The sequence below is a fragment of the Salvelinus namaycush genome, chromosome 35, assembly GCF_016432855.1.
Source record: "Salvelinus namaycush isolate Seneca chromosome 35, SaNama_1.0, whole genome shotgun sequence".
Taxonomy (NCBI): Eukaryota; Metazoa; Chordata; class Actinopteri; order Salmoniformes; family Salmonidae; genus Salvelinus; species Salvelinus namaycush.
In genome coordinates, this window is record NC_052341.1 from 32,524,584 (window position 1) to 32,546,303 (window position 21,720).

Here is a 21,720-nt window from a genome sequence, read left to right on the forward strand (position 1 = left end):
ATGATTGAAGGTGGGTTGATATGGCAACTAACAGGTAGCTGTCAGCTCTGACCTCAAGGCAGGCTCGATGGGTCTATTCTTGTACCTCAGCGACGGAGCCAAAAGCTCAATAGCTTGAAACGAGGGCTATTTCGAAACGTAGCTAATTGCCAACAACCCAGTTTTGCGCTTCAAAACAATTACGAGGCAAAAACAGAGATTGGCAATACTCGAGTGAAGAAACAACGGCGAAAATAAAATCAAACTTACAAGTAGATTGACTGACGCCTTTAAACTGGCACAGGTGTGATTTCGTGTGACTCAAGTCTTCGGGCACTGAAATACTAATACTAAAGGAAACAAGTTGTGGAACTTTCCCAGAAGGCTGACTTTAATATATGTATACTAACCAGCCTATACAGGGCCAGTACTACACAGCAGCCTATTGTTCCCAGCGCAACGTGCATACTATCCAACTGAGGTGTCCCCTCCCATACATTCACATTCTAATGGTTACTTTGTACCTTAGCCATCCCACAATCGTCTAAATGACAGGGTATGGTGGAATGGAGCATGGCACTGTACTAGAGCTAGCCAACTCCCTCTATCGAAACACAGCGGAACACCAGATCACTAAAGATGAACTTCCAAACCTCGAAACAAACACAGGCTTTGTGTTGACTCTGTTTGGCGAGAGATTTCTTCATATCTCGGTAATGTAAAGCTCTATATTGAAATAACACTGCTTGCTGGTGAATAAATGACAACCTCTAAGTCGTAAACATAACGGCTATAGTATGCTTTAATTTGGGTGTAGCGATATTGTAGCAATTAATCAATGCCAATGGCAGCCAGATCATATAACTTAAAAGATATATATATATTATTTGCAAACCATATGATTTCAGGCACGAAAAGTGCTTGAGAGGTTATTTACAAATAATGGTAGTCAATTTAGAGATAGAACAAGAGTATCTTTTTATAGGCCATTTTACCCAGGATTCACCACTGCGCTGGTGTTTTTATTTGGATTTGTCTAATTTTAGTTGGACACTAAATATGTATTGGCAAACCATGAAGCTGTGACATGACAAACACACGTGGACCTAACATGTATGACTGACCCCTGGTCAGAACACCAGGGCTTTCCAAAAGTTCCAGAGAAGGCCATACACGTCTGTCTGTCTGTCTGTCCGTCCGTCCGTCCGTCCGTCCGTCCGTCCGTCCGTCCGTCCGTCTAGGACTGGCCTCTTGTGGTGATGTGTGTGGATTGGTATGAAGAGGTTAATGCTTGTCATTCCTGACTTGAGAGAGAGAAAAAGAAACAAAGAGAGAGGGAAACAGCAAGCAATTATGATTCTGGTTATGATTGCGGTCCATGCCAAAAGGAAAGCATAACATTGTTTGTCTCACATGTCCAATGAATGTGTAACAAGATAACAATAGGGTACTACAGGCATCGTTGCTTTTCATATTGTTCATTATCAACCTGAGCATCACATCTACTGCTATTCATTTCCATATGACACAAGGAAGTCAAAAAAGCAATATTGAGAGGACAAAGCTCGTATAGCGAAGCCACGGTGGGAAATCCTGACGTCAGCAGGGCAAGGAAAAAGCCAATTGGGCCAAAATCTTGTTTATGTCTCCGGCGACTTCAATTGCACGACATAAATTGCATTGTTTGGTATGGCAATTGAATTAAACAGAGCCACAGAGGCTGGAGAAGTTCAAGAAGGTCAAATGCAATGTGCTAGACGGCTGCGATCTGTTTATAAAAAGGCTTGTTTGAATGGATCTCTCATTTGAAGTCGGTCGTTTTTCACACGGCAAACGTGTCAATACAAATGTTGGTGTCTTATCTGAATGGAGTGGATGAGCGCGTGCGCGTGTGCGTGCGTGTGCGCGTTTGATTCCAGCTGTAGAATGATAACCCAGCCCCTCTCCGTATGTCAATGTGCTCTCTACACCTCTTCAATTTCCGCCATCTTATCAGCAACTAAAACAGTACATTGACTTCATTGCAACATCATTGACAACAGCGTGAAGGAGCTTATAATTGCATAACATTAGATAGGACAGTGCCTTTTTTGGCAAGGTTGAAAACCAAAACCAATAAGGAAACAAAAAAGCTAATGCTAAGCCATTTGCTACCATCAACACCCACAAAACCACAAGACCTAATATCACCGTGTGCCATTGTTATTATTAAGTGCAATAGTACAAGAGCTACTCTCCCCTTAGCAGTGCAGTTAAAGGGATAGATCAGCAAAATGCTATATTTACATTTGTGTCGCCTAACTTGAAAAGCAGGAGTGACTGCAATCCACAGTGGTTAGTTTAACAAAAAACAAAGTGTAGATTGCAGTCACTCCTTGTTCATAGACTGCTTTCAAGGTAAGGAAACAAATGTTGCCCACTCATAAGCTCTACCAGGTACCTTTTATTAATAAACAAACAGTAATTTAGATCCTGACCTGACAAAGATACTTGCAGGATCCAAACATAGTTAAAAAAAATAAAAATAAAATTGTAATTTTGTAAAAATATTTGATTGAATATCCAAAACATACAATATACTTGCAGTGAAGCCGCTCAACAACTACACCACACCAGTCATCCAACAGACTCCCATTCAGAGCGACACACAGAAGCATCCAGGGTCAACGCCCTGCTCAAGGGCACGTCGGCAGATCTCCCACCAGGCCAAAAAAACGGGGACCCAAACCCTCCAAGATCCTCCGACAGTTCCCTAATAGCTGTCCCTCATACTTCCGAGATCCCTCCCACAGTAACCCCCCAAGAAGAAAAAAATAAAATAAAATATACAATTAATTCCATTCCCCACCCCCAAGAACCCCCCAATGCACCAACAACCAAGAAAATGAACTAAAGAGAAAAATGAAAAAGACAAAAGAAAACAGCAAACATAAATGCAAGAAGAAAAAAAACAATGACATCAAGGACAACTAAAATCATAACAGCAATGCCAACTGTATATGTTTGAGTGCATGTCTGGCACTATTACATATGTGTGTGTATGCGTGTATTTGAATGAGAGTGTGTGCATATGCATGTGTACAAACACCTGCACGGCATCAGACTCAGCCAAACCGGCATTAGCTGTAAAAACACTGCCCCTCAGTGTCATTCAAACTTAATTTGTATTATGTTTTATTTTGACTTTACTTTTGACTTTTATCTTAGACCATCATTCCATCTCCCGCCCAGCAACTCCACTCCCACTTGTCTCCAATTCCACATCCCAACCCTCAGCTTCCCTCAGCCCATCCCACCTATCTCTGCTGGCCAACCTCTTCGGAAATTCTACGCAACATATATCTTTCAACTATGCTGTGATGTTTAACGTACAATTTCAATCTATCGAATAGAATCCACAGATTGCAAGTTGAAGATAAATACTTTCACTAAGAGTATTAGTATATTAGTAATTGACTGACCTGGTTTCTCCAGATCTCCTAACAGTACTATTTCTAGGGTCAATTTTAGATCAATGCTATGCATTTTCAGCCATTCCTGTACCTGAGACCAGAAACAGGCTACCGGAGGGCAATACCAAAATAAATGGTCTATTGATTCTGTATCCTCACAACAAAATCTGCAGAGCTTAGATGATTTTATGCCCCAAATATTCAACATTTTGTTGGTGGCAAGAATTCTATATAATAATTTTAGCTGAAAAGCACGAAGTCTTGAATCTTGTGTTATTTTATATATCTCATATATCTCATATACCCCGTACCATGAAATTGGTACATCAAAATCTCTTCCCAACTATTTTGCAATCTGTATGGCACAGTTGTCAACAACCTGGTCTTCAAATGAAACTATTTATGCGATTTTTATTCCTCAGGCAGATTTGATCCTTTATATTGGGCAGACAGACCAGTACCATGCCTCCTCCATTTTTGGGGTAATGCTGTAATCAATTGGTTGTACTCTTGGATTGAGCAGACCTTCCTGTACAATTCTTGTCACGATCTTTCAAGATCGAACCCAGAAGCAGACCAGGACAAGGAGCGTAGGAAGAAGGTGAGTATTTATTTACAGTGAAATGTGAAAAGGTAGATATATCCAGATGGCGTAGCGGGCAGCGGTGGTGAGTAGATGAGAGGAAATAGGTGAATCCAATGTAGTAGCAGAATCCTCTGTCAACCAGGCGGGAATGGAGTGAATGATCCAGGTGAGTAATGTTCATGGCTAACGATCCGGCAGGGAATGGAAGTCAGGTCAGAGCTTTTGAAGGGTAGAGATGATGATCAGGACAGGTGTGCAGATTACTGACGGGAAACAGGTGCGGGTGAAATCAATCTCCCAATGAGCTAATTCGCCCGGCAACCAGACAGGATGCGTTCCAGGACACCTGAAACACACTCCAGGACAGACACACAGGCAAACCCAGACTCAGGAAGCGGGATTCGTGACAGTACCCCCCCTCCGACGAACGCCACCGGGCGGACTACCTGGAGCGCCAGGATGGAGGCGGTAGAAGTCACGAATCAGGTCGTCATCCAGAATCTGTCGCCGAGGAATCCAACTCCTCTCCTCTGGACCATATCCTTCCCAGTCCACTAGAAACTGGTACCCTCGACCCCGCCGTCTGGAGTCCATGATGCGGCGCACCGTGTAGACAGGACCACCTCCGATCATCCGAGGAGGAGGAGGACGAGGAGGAGGAGGCAACAGAGGACTGAGGTGAACCGGCTTGAGACAGGAGACATGAAAAGTGGGATGCACTCTAAGTGTTGCAGGCAACTTGAGTCGAACCACCACAGGATTTATGATTCTCTCCACTACAAACGGACCAATGAACTTAGGTGACAACTTCCTTGACTCCGTCCGTAGAGGAAGATCCCGTGTAGCCAACCAAACCTTATCTCCAACCGTATAAGCTGGGGCAGGAATACGGCGACGGTTCGCCTGTATCTGATACCGGTCAGAAACTCTAAGGAGAGCCTTCCTGGCCCGATGCCAGGTCCGGTGGCAACGACGAATATGGGTCTGGACAGAGGGAACCGAGAGATCCCTCTCCTGAGAAGGAAACAAAGGAGGTTGGTATCCGTAAAGGCATTGGAAGGGGGACATCCCAGTGGCAGATGAAGGAAGGGTATTATGGGCATACTCAACCCAGGGTAATTGAGATGACCAAGAGGTGGGATCAGAGGAGACAAGACAACGCAGCGTGGACTCCATCTTCTGGTTGGCTCTCTCCGCTTGACCATTAGATTGTGGGTGAAATCCAGAAGTGAGACTGACTGTAGCTCCAATGGCCAAACAGAAGGATTTCCAGACAGCAGAGGTAAACTGAGGACCACGGTCAGACACAATGTCACTGGGCAATCCGTGAACCCTGAAAACCTCCCTGACCAGGATCTCGGACGTCTCCGTAGCCGATGGAAGCTTGGAGAGAGGAACAAAATGAGCAAACTTGCTGAATCTGTCCACAATGGTCAGAATGACCGTGTTCCCAACAGAAGGGGGCAATCCCGTGACAAAATCCAGGGCCAGATGCGACCAAGGTCGCCGAGGAATAGGTAGGGGGTGAAGAAGCCCAGAGCTGGGCCGATTGGTACTCTTGTTCTGGGCACAAACAGGACATGCGGCAACAAACCTCCGGGTATCTTCTCCCATGGCAGGCCACCAAAAACGTCTGCGCAGTAGTGCCATAGTCCGAGCAACGCCAGGGTGACAAGCTATCTTGCTGGCGTGGGACCACTGAAGGACAGCAGAACGGACCGACTCGGGTACGAACAACCGACCGGGTGGACCGTTACCGGGGCCGGGCTGCGTCCGAAGGGCCGCCATCACATCCTCCTCTATCCTCCATGTAACGGCTCCCACGACAACATTCTGGGGAAGAATCGTCTCAGTCTTGACCCCACTCTCCTCCGTCTTAGAGAACATCCGGGACAGGGCGTCCGCCTTCCCGTTCTTAGACCCAGGTCGGAACGTCAGGGAAAAATTGAAACGTCCAAAAAACAAGGCCCACCTAGCCTGACGGGCGTTGAGACGTTTAGCCGATTGTACGTAAGCCAGATTCTTGTGGTCAGTCCAGACCACAAACGGTTGCTCCGCTCCCTCCAACCAGTGCCGCCACTCCTCCAAGGCAAGCTTCACAGCGAGAAGCTCCCGGTTACCCACATCGTAGTTTCTTTCAGCTGGAGAAAGACGACCAGAGTAGAAAGCGCAGGGATGGAGTTTACCGTCAGTGGAGCTACGCTGGGACAGGATGGCGCCCACACCCACATCAGAAGCATCCACTTCCACAACGAACTGACGGGAAGTGTCAGGTTGAGAGAGAATCGGGGCGTTGGTGAATCGGCTCTTCAAGTCCAGAAATGCTCGGTCTGCCTCAGGAGTCCAACAGAACTTTCTGGTGCAAGACGTCAGGGCAGTTAAAGGTGCAGCCACCCGGCTGTAGTCACGGATAAACCTCCGATAAAAATTCGCAAACCCCAGGAATCTCTGGAGCTGCAATCTTGTACCGGGCTGGACCCAATCCCGAACCGCCCGAACCTTCTCTTGGTCCATCTTGATCTCTCCCCTGGATATGATGTACCCGAGGAAGGACGTTGTATGGGCGTGAAAATCACACTTCTCCGCCTTCACGAACAGACGGTTCTCCAATAACCGCTGCAGGACCTGCTTGACATGCAGAACGTGGCTAGAAAGCTCCTTTGAGAAGATGAGGATATCATCCAGGTAAACGAACACAAAAATACCAATCATATCTCTCAAAACGTCATTCACCATACTTTGGAACATCGCCGGAGCGTTGGTCAGTCCAAACGGCATCACCTGGTACTCAAAATGTCCCATCGGAGTATTGAACCCAGTCAACCACTCGTCCCCCTCCTTGATCCGAACCAAATGATAAGCATTACGTAAATCAAGCTTCGTAAAAACCGTAGCACCCTGTAAGGAATCGAAAGCCGAGCTCATCAAGGGCAGGGGATACTTGTTCTTAACCGTAATCTCATTCAAACCCCGATAATCAATACACGGTCGAAGAGAACCATCCTTCTTGCTCACAAAAAAAAATCCTGCTCCCAAAGGTGATGACGATGGCCGAATGAGACCTGTAGCTAGAGACTCCTTGATGTAGGTCTCCAAGGCCTCACGTTCCGGTCGAGAGATACTGTATAACCGTCCCTTGGGAAAGGCAGATCCAGGAAACAGATTAATCGCACAATCATAAGGTCGGTGGGGAGGAAGAGACAGAGCCTTCTGTTTACTGAATACCTCACCCAACTCGTGATATGTTTCTGGAACCAGGGACAAATCAGGAGGAGCAGAGTCACTGACCTGACTGGAAACAGCAGGAGAACAGGCAGTCCTAAGGCAGTTAGCATGACACTCAATGTTCCAACTAGTTACCTTCCCTGTCACCCAATCAAACGAGGGATTGTGTTCCTTCAGCCAGGGGTAACCAAGAACCAGAGGAACATGGGGCGAGGACAAAATGAAGAAAGAGATAAACTCTGAATGATTTCCCGACACCAACATCTTAACCGGTTCAGTCCTCATAGTGATCCGTGCCAGACTACTGCCGTTCAGAGTGGTTGCTTCAATGGCTTCCGGCAATTGCTCCTTGGAAAGCCCCAGCTGTTCCACCAAGTCGGCATCCATAAAGTTGCCATCGGCACCTGAATCGATAAAAGCGTTCAGGTCAAAACTCTGATCCTTATTCATAAGGGTCGCAGGAAAACGGGGTCTGACAAGATCCTTGAGAGATTGAAACTGGCTCGCTAAAATTCCTCCCAAATTTAGCGAGCCGGGCAGTTTAACGGGCGCTGTGGACAAGCGGAGTTGTAATGTCCCGATCTACCACAGTAGAAAGAGCTATTGGTCTCACGTCTACGTTGGCGCTCCTCCTTTGTTAGCCCGTGTCGCCCCACTTGCATTGGTTCAGAATCTGGTGGCAAGACTCCTCCACTAATCCCGTGTGGAGAATAACGATCAATACGTCCTGGTTCACCTCCTGAACCGAATGGTAACCGAGTTACAGATTGATTGGATAGACCCCACTGCTTCTCCCTCCTTCTCTCTCGGACTCTATTATCAACCCGAATAGATAAAGCGACCAAGCTGTCTAAGTCACTAGGCTCTGGATAAGAAATCAGCTCATCCTTAAGTTCATCTGACAACCCCTTGTAAAAAACCGCTTGTAGTGACTCCTCATTCCAACCACTCTCCACAGCCAATGTCCTGAACTCAATCATAAAATCTGCCACACTGCGATCTCCTTGGCGAAGAGAGAACAAACGTTTAGCTGCGTCCTTACCTCGGACTGGATGATCAAAAAGCTTCCTCATCTCTCCCGTGAACTCCTGATATGAAGCCGTGCAGGTTCCCTGTCGTTCCCAAACGGCTGAAGCCCATTCCAGAGCTCTTCCACGCAACAGTTCAATAACCAAGGCTATCCTAGCCTTGTCAGTGGCGTAAGAATGGGGCTGTAGATCAAACACTAACCCACACTGCATAAGAAACGAACGGCATTTTCCCAAATCCCCTTCATATTTATCAGGCGTCGGTACCTTGGGTTCACGAAATGGAACCGCTTCAGACACGGCAGGTGAGATGGGTGAAACCGGTGGTGAATGAATCACCTGCAAACTGAGCTGATCCTGGACTTGTGTCAAGCTAGCAGATAAATTCTGGATCGAACTCGCTATCTCCTGTAGCGCCGTATTGTGTTGTCCCAATTTCTTCTCCTGCAGGGTAATGGCATGGCAAACGGAGTCCAGGTCCGCTGGGTTCATTACTGGCCGGATCGTTCTGTCACGATCTTTCAAGATCGAACCCAGAAGCAGACCAGGACAAGGAGCGTAGGAAGAAGGTGAGTATTTATTTACAGTGAAATGTGAAAAGGTAGATATATCCAGATGGCGTAGCGGGCAGCGGTGGTGAGTAGATGAGAGGAAATAGGTGAATCCAATGTAGTAGCAGAATCCTCTGTCAACCAGGCGGGAATGGAGTGAATGATCCAGGTGAGTAATGTTCATGGCTAACGATCCGGCAGGGAATGGAAGTCAGGTCAGAGCTTTTGAAGGGTAGAGATGATGATCAGGACAGGTGTGCAGATTACTGACGGGAAACAGGTGCGGGTGAAATCAATCTCCCAATGAGCTAATTCGCCCGGCAACCAGACAGGATGCGTTCCAGGACACCTGAAACACACTCCAGGACAGACACACAGGCAAACCCAGACTCAGGAAGCGGGATTCGTGACAATTCTGATAACTTCATGAAAGACATAACTCTACCATTCCAATTTACAATATAATTTAAGACCAAAATACCCTTTTCAAACATCTTTCCCATAAATACAGTCGGAAGTTTACATACACTTAGGTTGGAGACTCATTTTTCAACCACTCCACACATTTCTTGTTATAAAACTACAGTTTTGGCAAGTCGGTTAGGACATCTACTTTGTGCATGACACAAGTAATCTTTCCAAACATTGTTTACAGATTATTTCACTTATAATTCACTGCATCACAATTCCAGTGGGTCAAAAGTTTACATACACTAAATTGACTGTGCCTTTAAACAGCTTGGAAAATTCCAGAAAATGATGTCATGAATTTAGAAGCTTCTGATAGGCTAATTGACATCATTTGAGTCAATTGGAGGTGTACCTGTGGATGTATTTCAAGACCAAACTCAGTGCCTCTTTGCTTGACATCATGGGAAAATCTAAAGAAATCAGCCAAGACCTCAGAAAATAATTGGAGACCTCCACAAGTCTGGTTCATCCTTGGGAGCAATTTCCAAACGCCTGAAGGTACCATGTTCATCTGTACAAACAATAGTACGCAAGTATAAACACCTTGGGACCACTCAACCGTCATACCGCTCAGGAAGGAGACGTGTTCTGTCTCCTAGAGATGAACGTACTTTGGTGAGAAAAGTGCAAATCAATCCCAGAACAACAGCAAAGGACCTTGTGAAGATGCTGGAGGAAACAGGTACAAAAGTATCTATATCCACAGTAAAACGAGTCCTATATCGGCATAACCTGAAAGGCCGCTCAACAAGGAAGAAGCCACTGCTACAAAACCGCCATAAAAAAGCCAAACTACGGTTTGCAACTGCACATGGGGACAAAGATCGTACATTTTGGAGAAATGTCCTCTGGTCTGATGAAACAAAAATAGAACTGTTTGGCCATAATGACCATCGTTATGTTTGGAGGAAAAAGGGGGATGCTTGCAAACCGAATAACACCATTCCAACCGTGAAACACGGGGGTGGCAGCATCATATTTGTGGGGGTGCTTTGCTGCAGGGGGGACTGGTGCACTTCACAAAATAGATGGCATCATGAGGGTGGAAAATTATGTGGATATATTGAAGCAACATCTCAAGACATCAGTCAGGAAGTTAAAGCTTGGTCGCAAATGGGTCTTCCAAATGAATAATGACCCCAAGCATACTTCCAAAGTTGTGGCAAAATGGCTTAAGGATAACAAAGTCAAGGTATTGGAGTGGCCATCACAAAGCCCTGACCTCAATCCTATAGAAATTGTTGTGGGCAGAACTGAAAAAGCGTGTGCGAGCAAGGAGGCCTAGAAACCTGACTCAGTTACACCAGCTCTGTCAGGAGGAATGGGCCAAAATTCACCCAACTTATTGTGGGAAGCTTGTGGAAGGCTACCTGAAACGTTTGACCCAAGTTAAACAATTTAAAGGCAATGCTCCCAAATACTAATTGAGTGTATGTAAATTTCTGACCCACTGGGAATGTGATGAAAGAAATAAAAGCTGAAATAAATCCTTCTCTCTACTATTATTCTGACATTTCACATTCTTAAATAAAGTGGTGATCCTAACTGACCTAGGACAGGGAATTTTTACGAGGATTAAATGTCAGGAATTGTGAAAAACTGTATTTGGCTAAGGTGTATGTAAACTTCAACTGTATATATATATATATATATATTGTCTTTGTATCTAAAAATCATTGAAATGTGGTTAACCTTAAAAATCTAAATGAAAATGATTGAAATCTAAAAGATGAAATTCAACCAGAGAGTGCCCTTGGTGGGAAAAGGCCATTGCGCTTGAATTGGAATGATTCTAGTGCAACAGTCAAGTGAGGCTTTTCGAGCTGTCATGTGACCGAATGCTGCAGACAATGCATTCACGGGTCACTAGGAGGAGTTTTGCTTTCTGATTAAAAGAGAATACCCTGCCTTCTCCCTCAGAGCATTAACACTCATGGTACCCTTCGCCAGCTCATTTCTGTGTGAAGCATGATTCAGCAGTGCTCTCGTCTGCATTGAAACCAAATATCGATCCAGGTTGGATGTGAGAGGAGAGATGAGGTGCACACTGTTAACCACGCCCCCTGACTTTGAGTATTTTATCAACCAGCACATTTGAGTTCAGCCATAATATTTGTTGTAATATTTGTTCTATCTTTTCAGGGGGATGAAATTGAAATTGTAGCCAGCACTGCAATGCTTGTTTGAAAAAGAGAGATACTCAATTAATCGAAAATGAGACATGGTAATCTGTACAAAGGCAAAAAAGGCCATTTTTAAACAATGGATGAGCTTTTCTTAGTTATCTACTTGAGAACCATTTAGGGTTGAAGTAAAACTTTTGAATAAGTGAAGCTTTCAGAGAGAGGTTTAATGCTTTTATATTTAATAATCTCAACCCACCCAATTGATATTCATTATATAGATAGGCACGTTTTGTTTTGTCTGGTTTAACGTCCCAGATAAAGATATATATTTTTTGCTCATATGATTTGAAAAACAAATCATCAGGAGTAGGCAGCGCCATAAGCAAGTGGGTAAACTGAGATATGACTAAGGACTTAATCAGGGCAATTTTTCCATAAATAGACAGGTAGACCTTTCCATGGTTGCATGATCTTGTCTATTTCACAAGTTTTCTATTGAAATTCATTGTGGAGAGCTTATTTATATATTTTGTATATTTTCAAGACATACTTGAATACCAAGTATGTCTACTTCACCATCAGCCCATGTTATAGGTAAACTGCAGGGTAATGTAAAAGTTGTATTTTTTAAAGATCCAATATGTAATATTGTACACTTATCATAATTAGGTTTTAGTCCAGAAAGTACAGAAAAGTTATCTAGATCTTCAATGAGACATTGCAGGGATCTAGCTTGCGGACTTAATATAAAACTTGAGTCATCGGCATACATGGACACCTTTGTTTTTAAGCCTTGGATTTCTAATCCTCTAATGTTGTTATTGGATCTGATTTTAATAGCTAGCATTTAGATGGCCATAACAAATAGATATGGTGACAGTGGACACCCTTGTTTAACGCCTCTTGACAATTCAAAACTCTCTGAGAAGTAGCCGTTATTTACTATTTTACACGTTGTTTGAGTGTGCGGGCTCTATTTCTTTTATACCAACTTTTTAAGTCCCTGCACCCCACTAAAGGGTGTTTTTGTGTGTTTGCGTGCGTTTGATCACACTTGACTGGGAAAACAAATGTCTAAATCTGTCATTTTATTGAACTATCCCTTTAACCCCAATATCACTTCAAAGGTATGGAAGGACAACACAGTGAAGGAGAGCTTTAATGAAATCCACTACAGTAGCACACCGTTCAATCAACTTCAATGTGATTAGCAAGCGCTTTAATTCCTCCTCTTCTTTAATTTACATAGCGACAGCAGGCTTAATTTAGCCCTGAACGTCCACTATACACACAGACACACACAAACCCACAGACGCCCAAACACATGTGCACACACACACACATACACATACACACACACACACACACACACCAGCCCAGTTGCTAATCTACTGACAGGTGTCCATCGCGGTTGAGTAATCTAGTCTGGCTTTCCTTTCATTTGCGCCCTGGTAATTTGCCACAGGGATCAGCACCGGGGAATTTGACACAGCATTCCAGGGAGCCAGAGGCCATGTGTCACAACCATGACACACACCACACACAAGCACAAAGGAACAACATACACACACATACATGCACACACACCCAGGTACACGTGCAAGCACATCCACATAAAAAAATATTATAGCATATATTTATATTATAGCATATAAATACTATGGTATTCACTGTAGTGTTTTTGCTGACTTTACTGTACTAGTCACTGACTAAAGTCTGCAAAAACACTACAGTGAATACTGTAGTATTTACTATAGTATGCTGTAGTATTTAAAGTTCTAGTATAAATACTGTGGTAAAAGAAAACTGTAGTGCATATACTATAGTAATTAATGTAGTGTTTTTGCTGATTGTAGTATACTGTAGTATTTACTGTAGTGTTTTTGAGGACTGTAGTATACTGTAGCATTTACTGTAGTCTTTCTGCGGACATTACTGTGGTATTTATTATAGTGGTTTTGTTTTATTATCTTTGACAGAGAAGTGGGCAGATTAGCGTTGAAAAACGCCAATCTGTCGCTGTGTTAATTATTCTGGAGGCAGCTCTGCAGAATGGTCACTAGCTGGCCATCACTAGCACATGTTAAAGCTAACCTTAACCTTAATGCCTAACCCTAACCTTAAATTAAGACCAAAGACCACATTTTTGTTGTCATGAATTTTTACAATATAGCCAATTTTGACTTTGCAGCTGGACTATATAAGGGGAAATTGCTCAGTTCTGCCTCCAGGTCAAGACTCATGACAATAAACATCAACATGCTAGAAGTAGAGGCATTCTCCTTGAGGAAACCTACTGGAAAAATACTAAAAGTTATTCCATAACCTGCAGGCAGGCAGGACTGGGGTCTGAACGGATAGTTCAGAGCTTCGAATCTTTTCTATGACCTGTAATGAACACAATATATGGTCTATATTTGGCATGTAGATTACTCACTTATGGGTGGCACAAATTGGGATATGGGGGAGTGGAATTGGCAGAGTACAGTGCATTCTGAAAGTATTCAGACCCCTTGACTTTCTCCACATTTTGTTACGTTACAGCCTTATTTTCAAAGAAATTAAATACTTTTCCCCCTCATCAATCTACACACAATACCCCATAATGACAAAACAAAAACAGGTTTTTAGAAACATTCGCAAAGTTATAAAAATAAAAAACAGAAATACCTTATTTACATTAGTATTCAGACCCTTTACTATGAGACTCAAAATTGAGTTCGGGCACATCCTGTTTCTATTGATCATACTTGAGTAGTTTCTACAACTTGATTGTAGTCCACCTGTGGTAAATTCAATTGATTGAACATGATTTAGAAAGGCACACACCTGTCTATCTAAGGTCCCATAGTTGACAGTGCATGTCAGAGCAAAAACCAAGCCACGAGGTCGAAGGAATTGTCTGTAGAGCTCAGAGACAGGATTGTGTCAAGGCACATAGCTGGGGAAGGGTACAGCATTGCAGGTCCCCAAAAACACAGTGGCCTCCATCATTCTTAAAGGGAGTGCTCAGTACCTCAGACTGGGGCCAAGGTTCACCTTCCAACAGGACAACGACCCTAAGCACACAGCCAAGACAATGCAGAGGTGGCTTTGGGACAAGTCTCTGAATGTCTTTGAGTGGCCTAGCCAGAGCCTGGACTTGAACCTGATCGAACATCTATGGAGAGACCTGAAAATATCTGTGCAGCGACACACCCCATCCAACCTGACAGAGCTTGAGAGGATCTGCAGAGAAGAATGGGAGAAACTCCACAAATACAGGTATGGCAAGCTTGTAGCGTCATACCCAAGAAGACTTGAGGCTGTTATCGCTGCCAAAGGTGATTCAACAAAGTACTGAGTAAAGGATCTGAATAGTTATGTAAATGTAATATTCCGTTTTTTATTTGTAAAAATTGCAAATATTTGCAAATACGTGTTTTTGCTTTGTCATTATAGGGTATTGTGTGTACATAAACACAAAAGTAACAGAACACAAACATCATCACTATCAACAATATGAAACTATAGGCTACGCTACCAGAATGTGATATCATTCTAACCTAGCCAGGTGGAGATGTGCCTCCAATCGCTCCGAGGCATATCAGATTGACTGATAGTTGTGCCCTTTGAGCAAGAGCAGGTTTCTCTTTGATAAAAATCCCCATTCCACTCTGCCACAGCCTGACTGGTTGAGACAGAGGAGCTTCCATTTCACTGATGTTGTGTTTTAATTAATGATGAATGGGGAAACAGCCTATGTTCGTGTAACTTACAGTTTGTAAGTTGCAGTTACACACTCACAAGTGTTCAGGGTTGGGAAGCCTGGAGGCCTCATTTACAGGTTTCTTAGAAAACAAGATCACTTTTTGGAGCTGTTTCAACTTGCAGACAGTAAAGAAAGTGGAAAGGCAGAGAGAGATGGAAACGGAGAGAAGAAATAGAGGGAGCCGGGAGAGAGGGAAGAGATGGATGAGAGAAAATAATACTAGCATAGTCGAGAAGCACAGCGAGAGAGAGAAACCGGAGAGCAAACTGTCAAAACAAAAAGGTAAAACACACAGTAATTCTACACTTTCCTCAGACGAGCTCCAAAATGATAAGACCATGTGATACCTATTCACGCGTGATGTTAGCGGCAGGGTCATAGCCTGTCGGGTTGAGACTAGGAAGTAGGGGGCGGGACTCACAGTTTCTCTTCTCCCTCTGATAGGTTAGGGTCCTGCTCCTTGGGCATGTGTTCCATTCACCTTAATTCCATCCAGCAGCCAATCATGCGAGACTGAGGCGGGCCCCACCCTCAGATGCTTGCTGGTCATTCGCAGATAGGGGGGGTCAGTCAGTGCGACATCACAGGGTCCCGGTCCGGATGGGCTCTGGCCTCCGGAGCGACCCCCCTGTGCTGGCCCTGGGACTGACGAATGGACTGGACCGGACAAGATCTGTCAATGAGAGGATAGGATACATTTAGTTAGGCACAGTTGACCGATGTGGAGACTTGGTGGGTTCCTCCCTTATTCAACCATTCTGACCTCTCCTCCCTCGGTTCTATTCTTCCTCCCCCAATCACTAGTTCAATGCCTTTCTAATCCCAAACAGAGGGATTGCGAGCATCAGATTGTTGTTAGTAAATCTGTGGTATAATAGTGGTAACACGTAATTTCCACATAATAGTGTGAGTTGAAAAGCTGTGCTTTTAATGGACCACAGGAATACAATTTACTACATTGCTTCATGAAAATCTCCAAGCTTGCTGTGTTCTATTTCATAGCACATTGATTGATTTTAAAGCTGGAAAGTGTTGTTTTTTTTAAGAAAAAGAAACCTACTATGTCTTCACTGTATTCTGTTTTCCTCCAAGAGTGGCTGAATATTTTTCATATATTTATTTAAAAAAATATTTAACTTGAAAATTAATTAGTTGGTGTATGGATATTCTCTTACTGTAAATGTACACAAAAATCATTACATTTATTTTACAGTCATGTTTTTACCAGAGGTGTGGACTCGAGTCACATGACTTGGACTCGAGTCAGACTCGAGTCACAAATATGATGACTTGCAATTCGACTTTGACTTTAACACCAATGACTCATGACTTGACTTGGCCTTTTGACTCGACCTGACTTGATACCCTCCCCAAGCCCAAATATTTAAAATGATGCTATTAAAAAAAGTCTGCAGCGCATCAACTCTTCATTTAACGGATTACATTTTGAATCGGACAGCAGCCAATCAAATTGTGCCAGCTGAGAAAAAGTTGTGCATGGCAGTGCAGAGGAACGTCGGCAAGTGAATTCAGATGGAGCCCTTGGAAAGATGATATAAAGATGACGCTGTATCAACAAAAAACGGATTGCAATTTGCAAAACATGCGGGAAGAAAACTACAGACGGTGGCGCAACAATTCCAACTTTGTTCGACATTTGAATCTGCACAAAGAACGGTAAGTCGGGGGTAATATAGCCGACAGCTATATTTTTTATAACTTTGCTAGTGTAGCATGTAGGCTAACGTAACATTAAATTAAGGAGCCTCCACACAGTCAGTCAATGCGGGAACGTGATCATTGCACCCAAGATTGAGCTACAACTGGCTAGGCAGTTGGTAGCCTAAATCCTGCCTGATGTTATTGCTGTTCCTAAAACCATTGACATACGTTAGCCTACTGTAACTACACAGAGAGTGTGTGTGTGTGTGTTAAGGTTGTGCGATTGTGTACAAGCCTACATCGCCCGTGTCACGCCCTGACCATAGAGAGCCCTTGGTTCTCTATGGTGTTGAGGTCAGAACGTGACTAGGGGGGTGTTCTAGTTTTCATATTTCTATATTGGTGTGCTTGGTTTGGTTCCCAATTAGAGGCAGCTGGTAATCGTTGCCTCTAATTGGGGATCATGTTTAGGTAGCCTTTTTCCGACCTGTGTTTTGTGGGATATTGTTTGTGTGTGTGCTAGTTGCACCACTTATGTTACGTTTCGTTGTTTCTTTATTTGTTTTATTAAAAGTTTCACTTAATAAAATATGTGGAACTCAGAGCACTTGGTCCGTCTCTCCACACGTCCGTGACAGCCCGATTGCGCCCCATAGCGATCCTCGATAGTCGATCACTATTGGGGAGGGTCTTTCTCATGGCTACCCATGTATTTCCATAGAAATATAAAGTTTATTTGGAAAGTAATAAATATATCGACATTTTTTAAAGCATTCATGATTTGAGTAAATGTAATATACTAATTACTACTCTTGTTAAAAATATGAAATGGTATTACATTTGGTGAAGAGCACATTATGACTTGTTTAGGACTCGAAACTCAAAGTTTAGGACTTGAGACTTGACTTGATACTTGACGGTCTTGACTTGAGACTTGACTCGGACTTGCCTGTCTTGACTTGGGACTTGACTTGGGACTTGAGTGCTAAGACTTGAGACTTACTTGTGACTTGTAAAACAATGACTTGGTCCCACCTCTGCTATTTACTATGAACACAAGCGTTTAACTACGGCATCATGTGAGAAAACAAGGTGGTCTCCTACAGTGGTGCCATGACCCTGATAGATAATGCTAGTAGCTTAACCATATGCCCCCGTGGACATAATGGCACAATGACCTCATGTTGGATATTTTATATTCTACAGGGAGTTCAAGGGTGTTTCAAGGCACTACAGTATACCATAATCTTGTGCAGTGGTGGGGTAATATTATGGTGAACTGGTATATTTTGTATTAACACATGCTCAGCTGGCCTATAACCTCACCTCACATAGCATGTCTTTGTTCGGAACTGGTAACACGAGACACACACACACACACAGAATCCAGCACAGCACATAAGAGCTGCGTTGTCATAGAGCCTTCCGCGACACTACACCACAAATGTGAGGACAAACTGTGGTGTAAAAAAAATAAAAATAAAAATAAAAATAAAAAACTTGGACAGTAATGACACAGAATCACCAGAAGGCCTATCACATGAAAACGAATAGAGTGGCCTTCAGCCACACATAAACAAACCTCCCTCTCTCTCTCATCCGATCCATTGACAGAGCTATCTCTCGTGCTGCTGCTGCCTGTGGCTGTTGGAACAATTTGTCCTCGGCGACAAAACAGAGAAGAGGATAAAGGGACTCATTGTGTTACAGTCAAAGGGAGACAAATAATGCAGCCAGGTTTTGAAGTGTACGAATGTTGAAATCAGTTAAATCTCCAAACACGTTCCAACAGATACGTTTGGCTATAGAAATGGTATTTTGTCTATTTATGAGGTGCCATTTTCCCTCTATGCAGGGTGTCAATTTGTTTTCTATCACTAGCTCATCTCTAGTTTCATCAGTGCTGTAACCTTGCCCGCACCCTCTCCAAGCACCCGTGCGTATGCAGAGTTCTCCCTATAGCCAAGGTCAACCCCATAAAGCAACAGGCTATCAAACAGCTCAGCCCCACTGAAGCTCGTTTTAATATCTGTTCTACAGAGAGAAAGAGAGAGCGAGAGAGAAAGGATGGGAGGGAGAGAAGGGAGGAAGGAAGGGGGAGAAGAGAGAGAGAGAGAGCGAGCGAGAGAGAAAGAAAGAAAGAGAGAGATGAGGGGTTGGGGGAGAAGAGAGAGAGAGAGCGAACGAGAGAGAAAGAAAGAGAGCGATAAGGGGTTGGGGAGAGAGAAAGAGAGAGAGAGTACAGCATACAGTAATTCTACACTTTCCTCGGAAAGTACAGTAAAAGAGAGAGAAGGGGGAGACAAGGAGAAGGGGAGCAAGAAAAAGAGAGGAAGATAGAGTTGATGAGAGGTGAGGAGGGAGCTTGAATTAGGTTACTGTTGGTTGACGTGAGGAGAGAAAATGAACTTAGTTATCAGGGCTTACAGACCAATAACAGGAAAAGGGAGTGAAAATGCTGAATAACAGATTTAAGGGTTTCAGGTGGCTATTGCACACACCCCGTGACTTTTTCTAAATGTTGTTATGTTACAAAGTGTGATTAAAAGGGATTTAATTGTATTTTGTTGTCAACGATCTACACAAAATACTCTGTAATGTCAAAGTGGAAGAACATTTTTAACATTTGTAAAAAAAATAAAAAATAAATATAAAAAAACGCTGATATATCTTGATTAGATAAGTATTCAACCCCTCAATACATGCTAGAATCACCTTTGGCAGCGATTACAGCTGTGAGTCTTTCTGGGTAAGTCTCTAACAGCTTTCCACACCTGGATTGTGCAACATTTGCCCATTATTATTTTCAAAATTCTCCAAGCTCTGTCAAATTGGTTGTGTATCATTGCTAGACAACCATTTTCAGGTCTTGCCATAGTTCTTTAACAGTTTTGACTTGAATCTGCTTAACTTGGCCCCTCAGGAACATTCACTGTCTTCTTGGTAAGCAACTCCAGTGTAGATTTGGCCTTGTGTGAATTAATCTCACAGTGTCAATACATTTAGAAAAATTCCAAAAACATGTATTCACTATGTCATTATAGGGTAGTTGGGTGAGACATTTTTCTTTCAAATCCATTTTGAAGTCAGGCTGTATGTAACACAACAAAATCTGGAATAAGTCAAGGGGTGTGAATACTTTCTGAAGGCACTGTAGGCTCTTCCCACAGCCACTGTATCTCCAAGCGTCATGAATCTGGCAAGCAAGACTAGTATATCAATTAGCTATATAGTGCATTCGGAAAGTATTCATACCCCTTCACTTCTTTCACAATTTGTTACGTTACAGCCTTATTCTAAAATTGATTCAATTGTTTTTTTCCATCATCGATCTACACACAATACCCCATAATGACAAAGCAGAAATAGGTTTTTAGACATTTTTGCATATTATTAAAAATAAGAAACAGAAATACCTTATTTACATAGGTATTCAGACCCTTCGCTATGAGACTCGAAATTGAGCTCAGGTGAATCCTGTTCCACTGATCATCCTTCCAATGTTTCTACAACTTGTTTGGAGTCCATCTGTGGTAAATTAAATTTATTGGACATGAATTGGAAAGGCACACACCTGTCTATGTAAGGTCCCACAGTCGACGGTGCATGTCAGAGAAAAAACCAAGCCATGAGGTCGAAGAAATTGTTTGTAGAGCCCCAAGACAGGATTGTGTCGATGCACAGATCTGGGGAAGGGTACCAAAAACAGATAGTCCTCCCCAAAAAATCGAAAGAAAGTTTGTTCAGAAGTGTCTGTCCTAAATATGAGAGATAAGACATATCCAGATATTTTTTTTAACCCCTTTTTGGCACTAAACAGTCTCCATATATACATCCATAATTTGTTTTAACTGGTCCTGTGGTGCATCCTAGAGCAAAACAACCAACATGTTCGTTAGAGTCTCACCTTTCCACAGAGGGGTCATATTAGTGTGTAGCCCAAACGGTTCGGACGCTACAGACAGATGTTGGCAGATTGGCTGTACCGGCTTCAGACCCGTCCCAAGTTGCTTGTGAGTGTCATAATAGTTTGTATGTCTTAGGCTTGTGTGTGGCTGCTTGGCCATGGAAACCCATTTTATGAAGCTCCCGACAAACAGTTATTGTGCTGTTGTTGCTTTCAGAGGCAGTTTGGAACTTGGTAGTGAGCGTTGCAACCGAGGACAGACAATTTTTACGCCCTACATGCTTCAGCACTCGGCGGAAAGGTGGCATCCTATGACGGTGCCACGTTGAAAGTCATTGAGTTCTTCAGTAAGGCCATACTACTGCCAATGTTTGTCTATGGAGATTGCATGGCGGTGTGCTCCATTTTATACACCTGTCAGCACCGGGTGTGGCTGAAATAGCCCAATCCACTATTTGAAGAGGTGTCCACATACTGTACTTTTGTATATATAGTGTAGCTAGGTGGGACAACCACATCACAGTCATAGTAAGTACATTTTTCCCTCATAAAGTAGCTATCAGAAAGGTCAGAGCTAGTAAGGGGGGGGGGGGAATTCAAGTGAGTGTTCTCTTTTTGAGGTCGATTTGCAGAGCCTTCCCCAAACCATATCCTCCTAGGAACGGTACTGTATTGTATAGCCTACAAACACCACTTCCAGCTGCCCCCTGGAGGCGATTCTAAATATTCAATGTTCATTTAAATCCTCCTGATGCAGGATTATTTTCCTCCTGCGACGAAATGGGTCATATTAAGATCCAACATCTGCATCTCAGCAATGTGAGCCAAGCGATTTCTCCAGTCACTCTCTCACATGCTCTGATCTTGTGCACCTTGTTTCTCTCTCCACTGAAATCAACCCTCCAACTTTTAATTGGGGCTTGAGAATCTAGCCTCGGTCCCAGAGCTGCACTCCTTTAATTGGCACACTATAAAATGGCAA

General features: G+C 43.4%; 1 protein-coding gene across 1 annotated transcript in view; it reads right to left on the reverse strand.

Annotated features, from left to right (window-relative positions):
• Nucleotides 1-21,720, reverse strand: part of LOC120029886 (thyroid hormone receptor alpha-like) — a 198,262-nt gene that overhangs the window by 45,209 nt on the left and 131,333 nt on the right. Inside the window, exon 3 of the mRNA XM_038975194.1 lies at nt 15,591-15,842. Coding sequence (XP_038831122.1) covers nt 15,591-15,646 — 56 coding nt within the window. The 5' untranslated portion in view covers nt 15,647-15,842. The remainder of the gene's footprint in view (nt 1-15,590; nt 15,843-21,720) is intronic.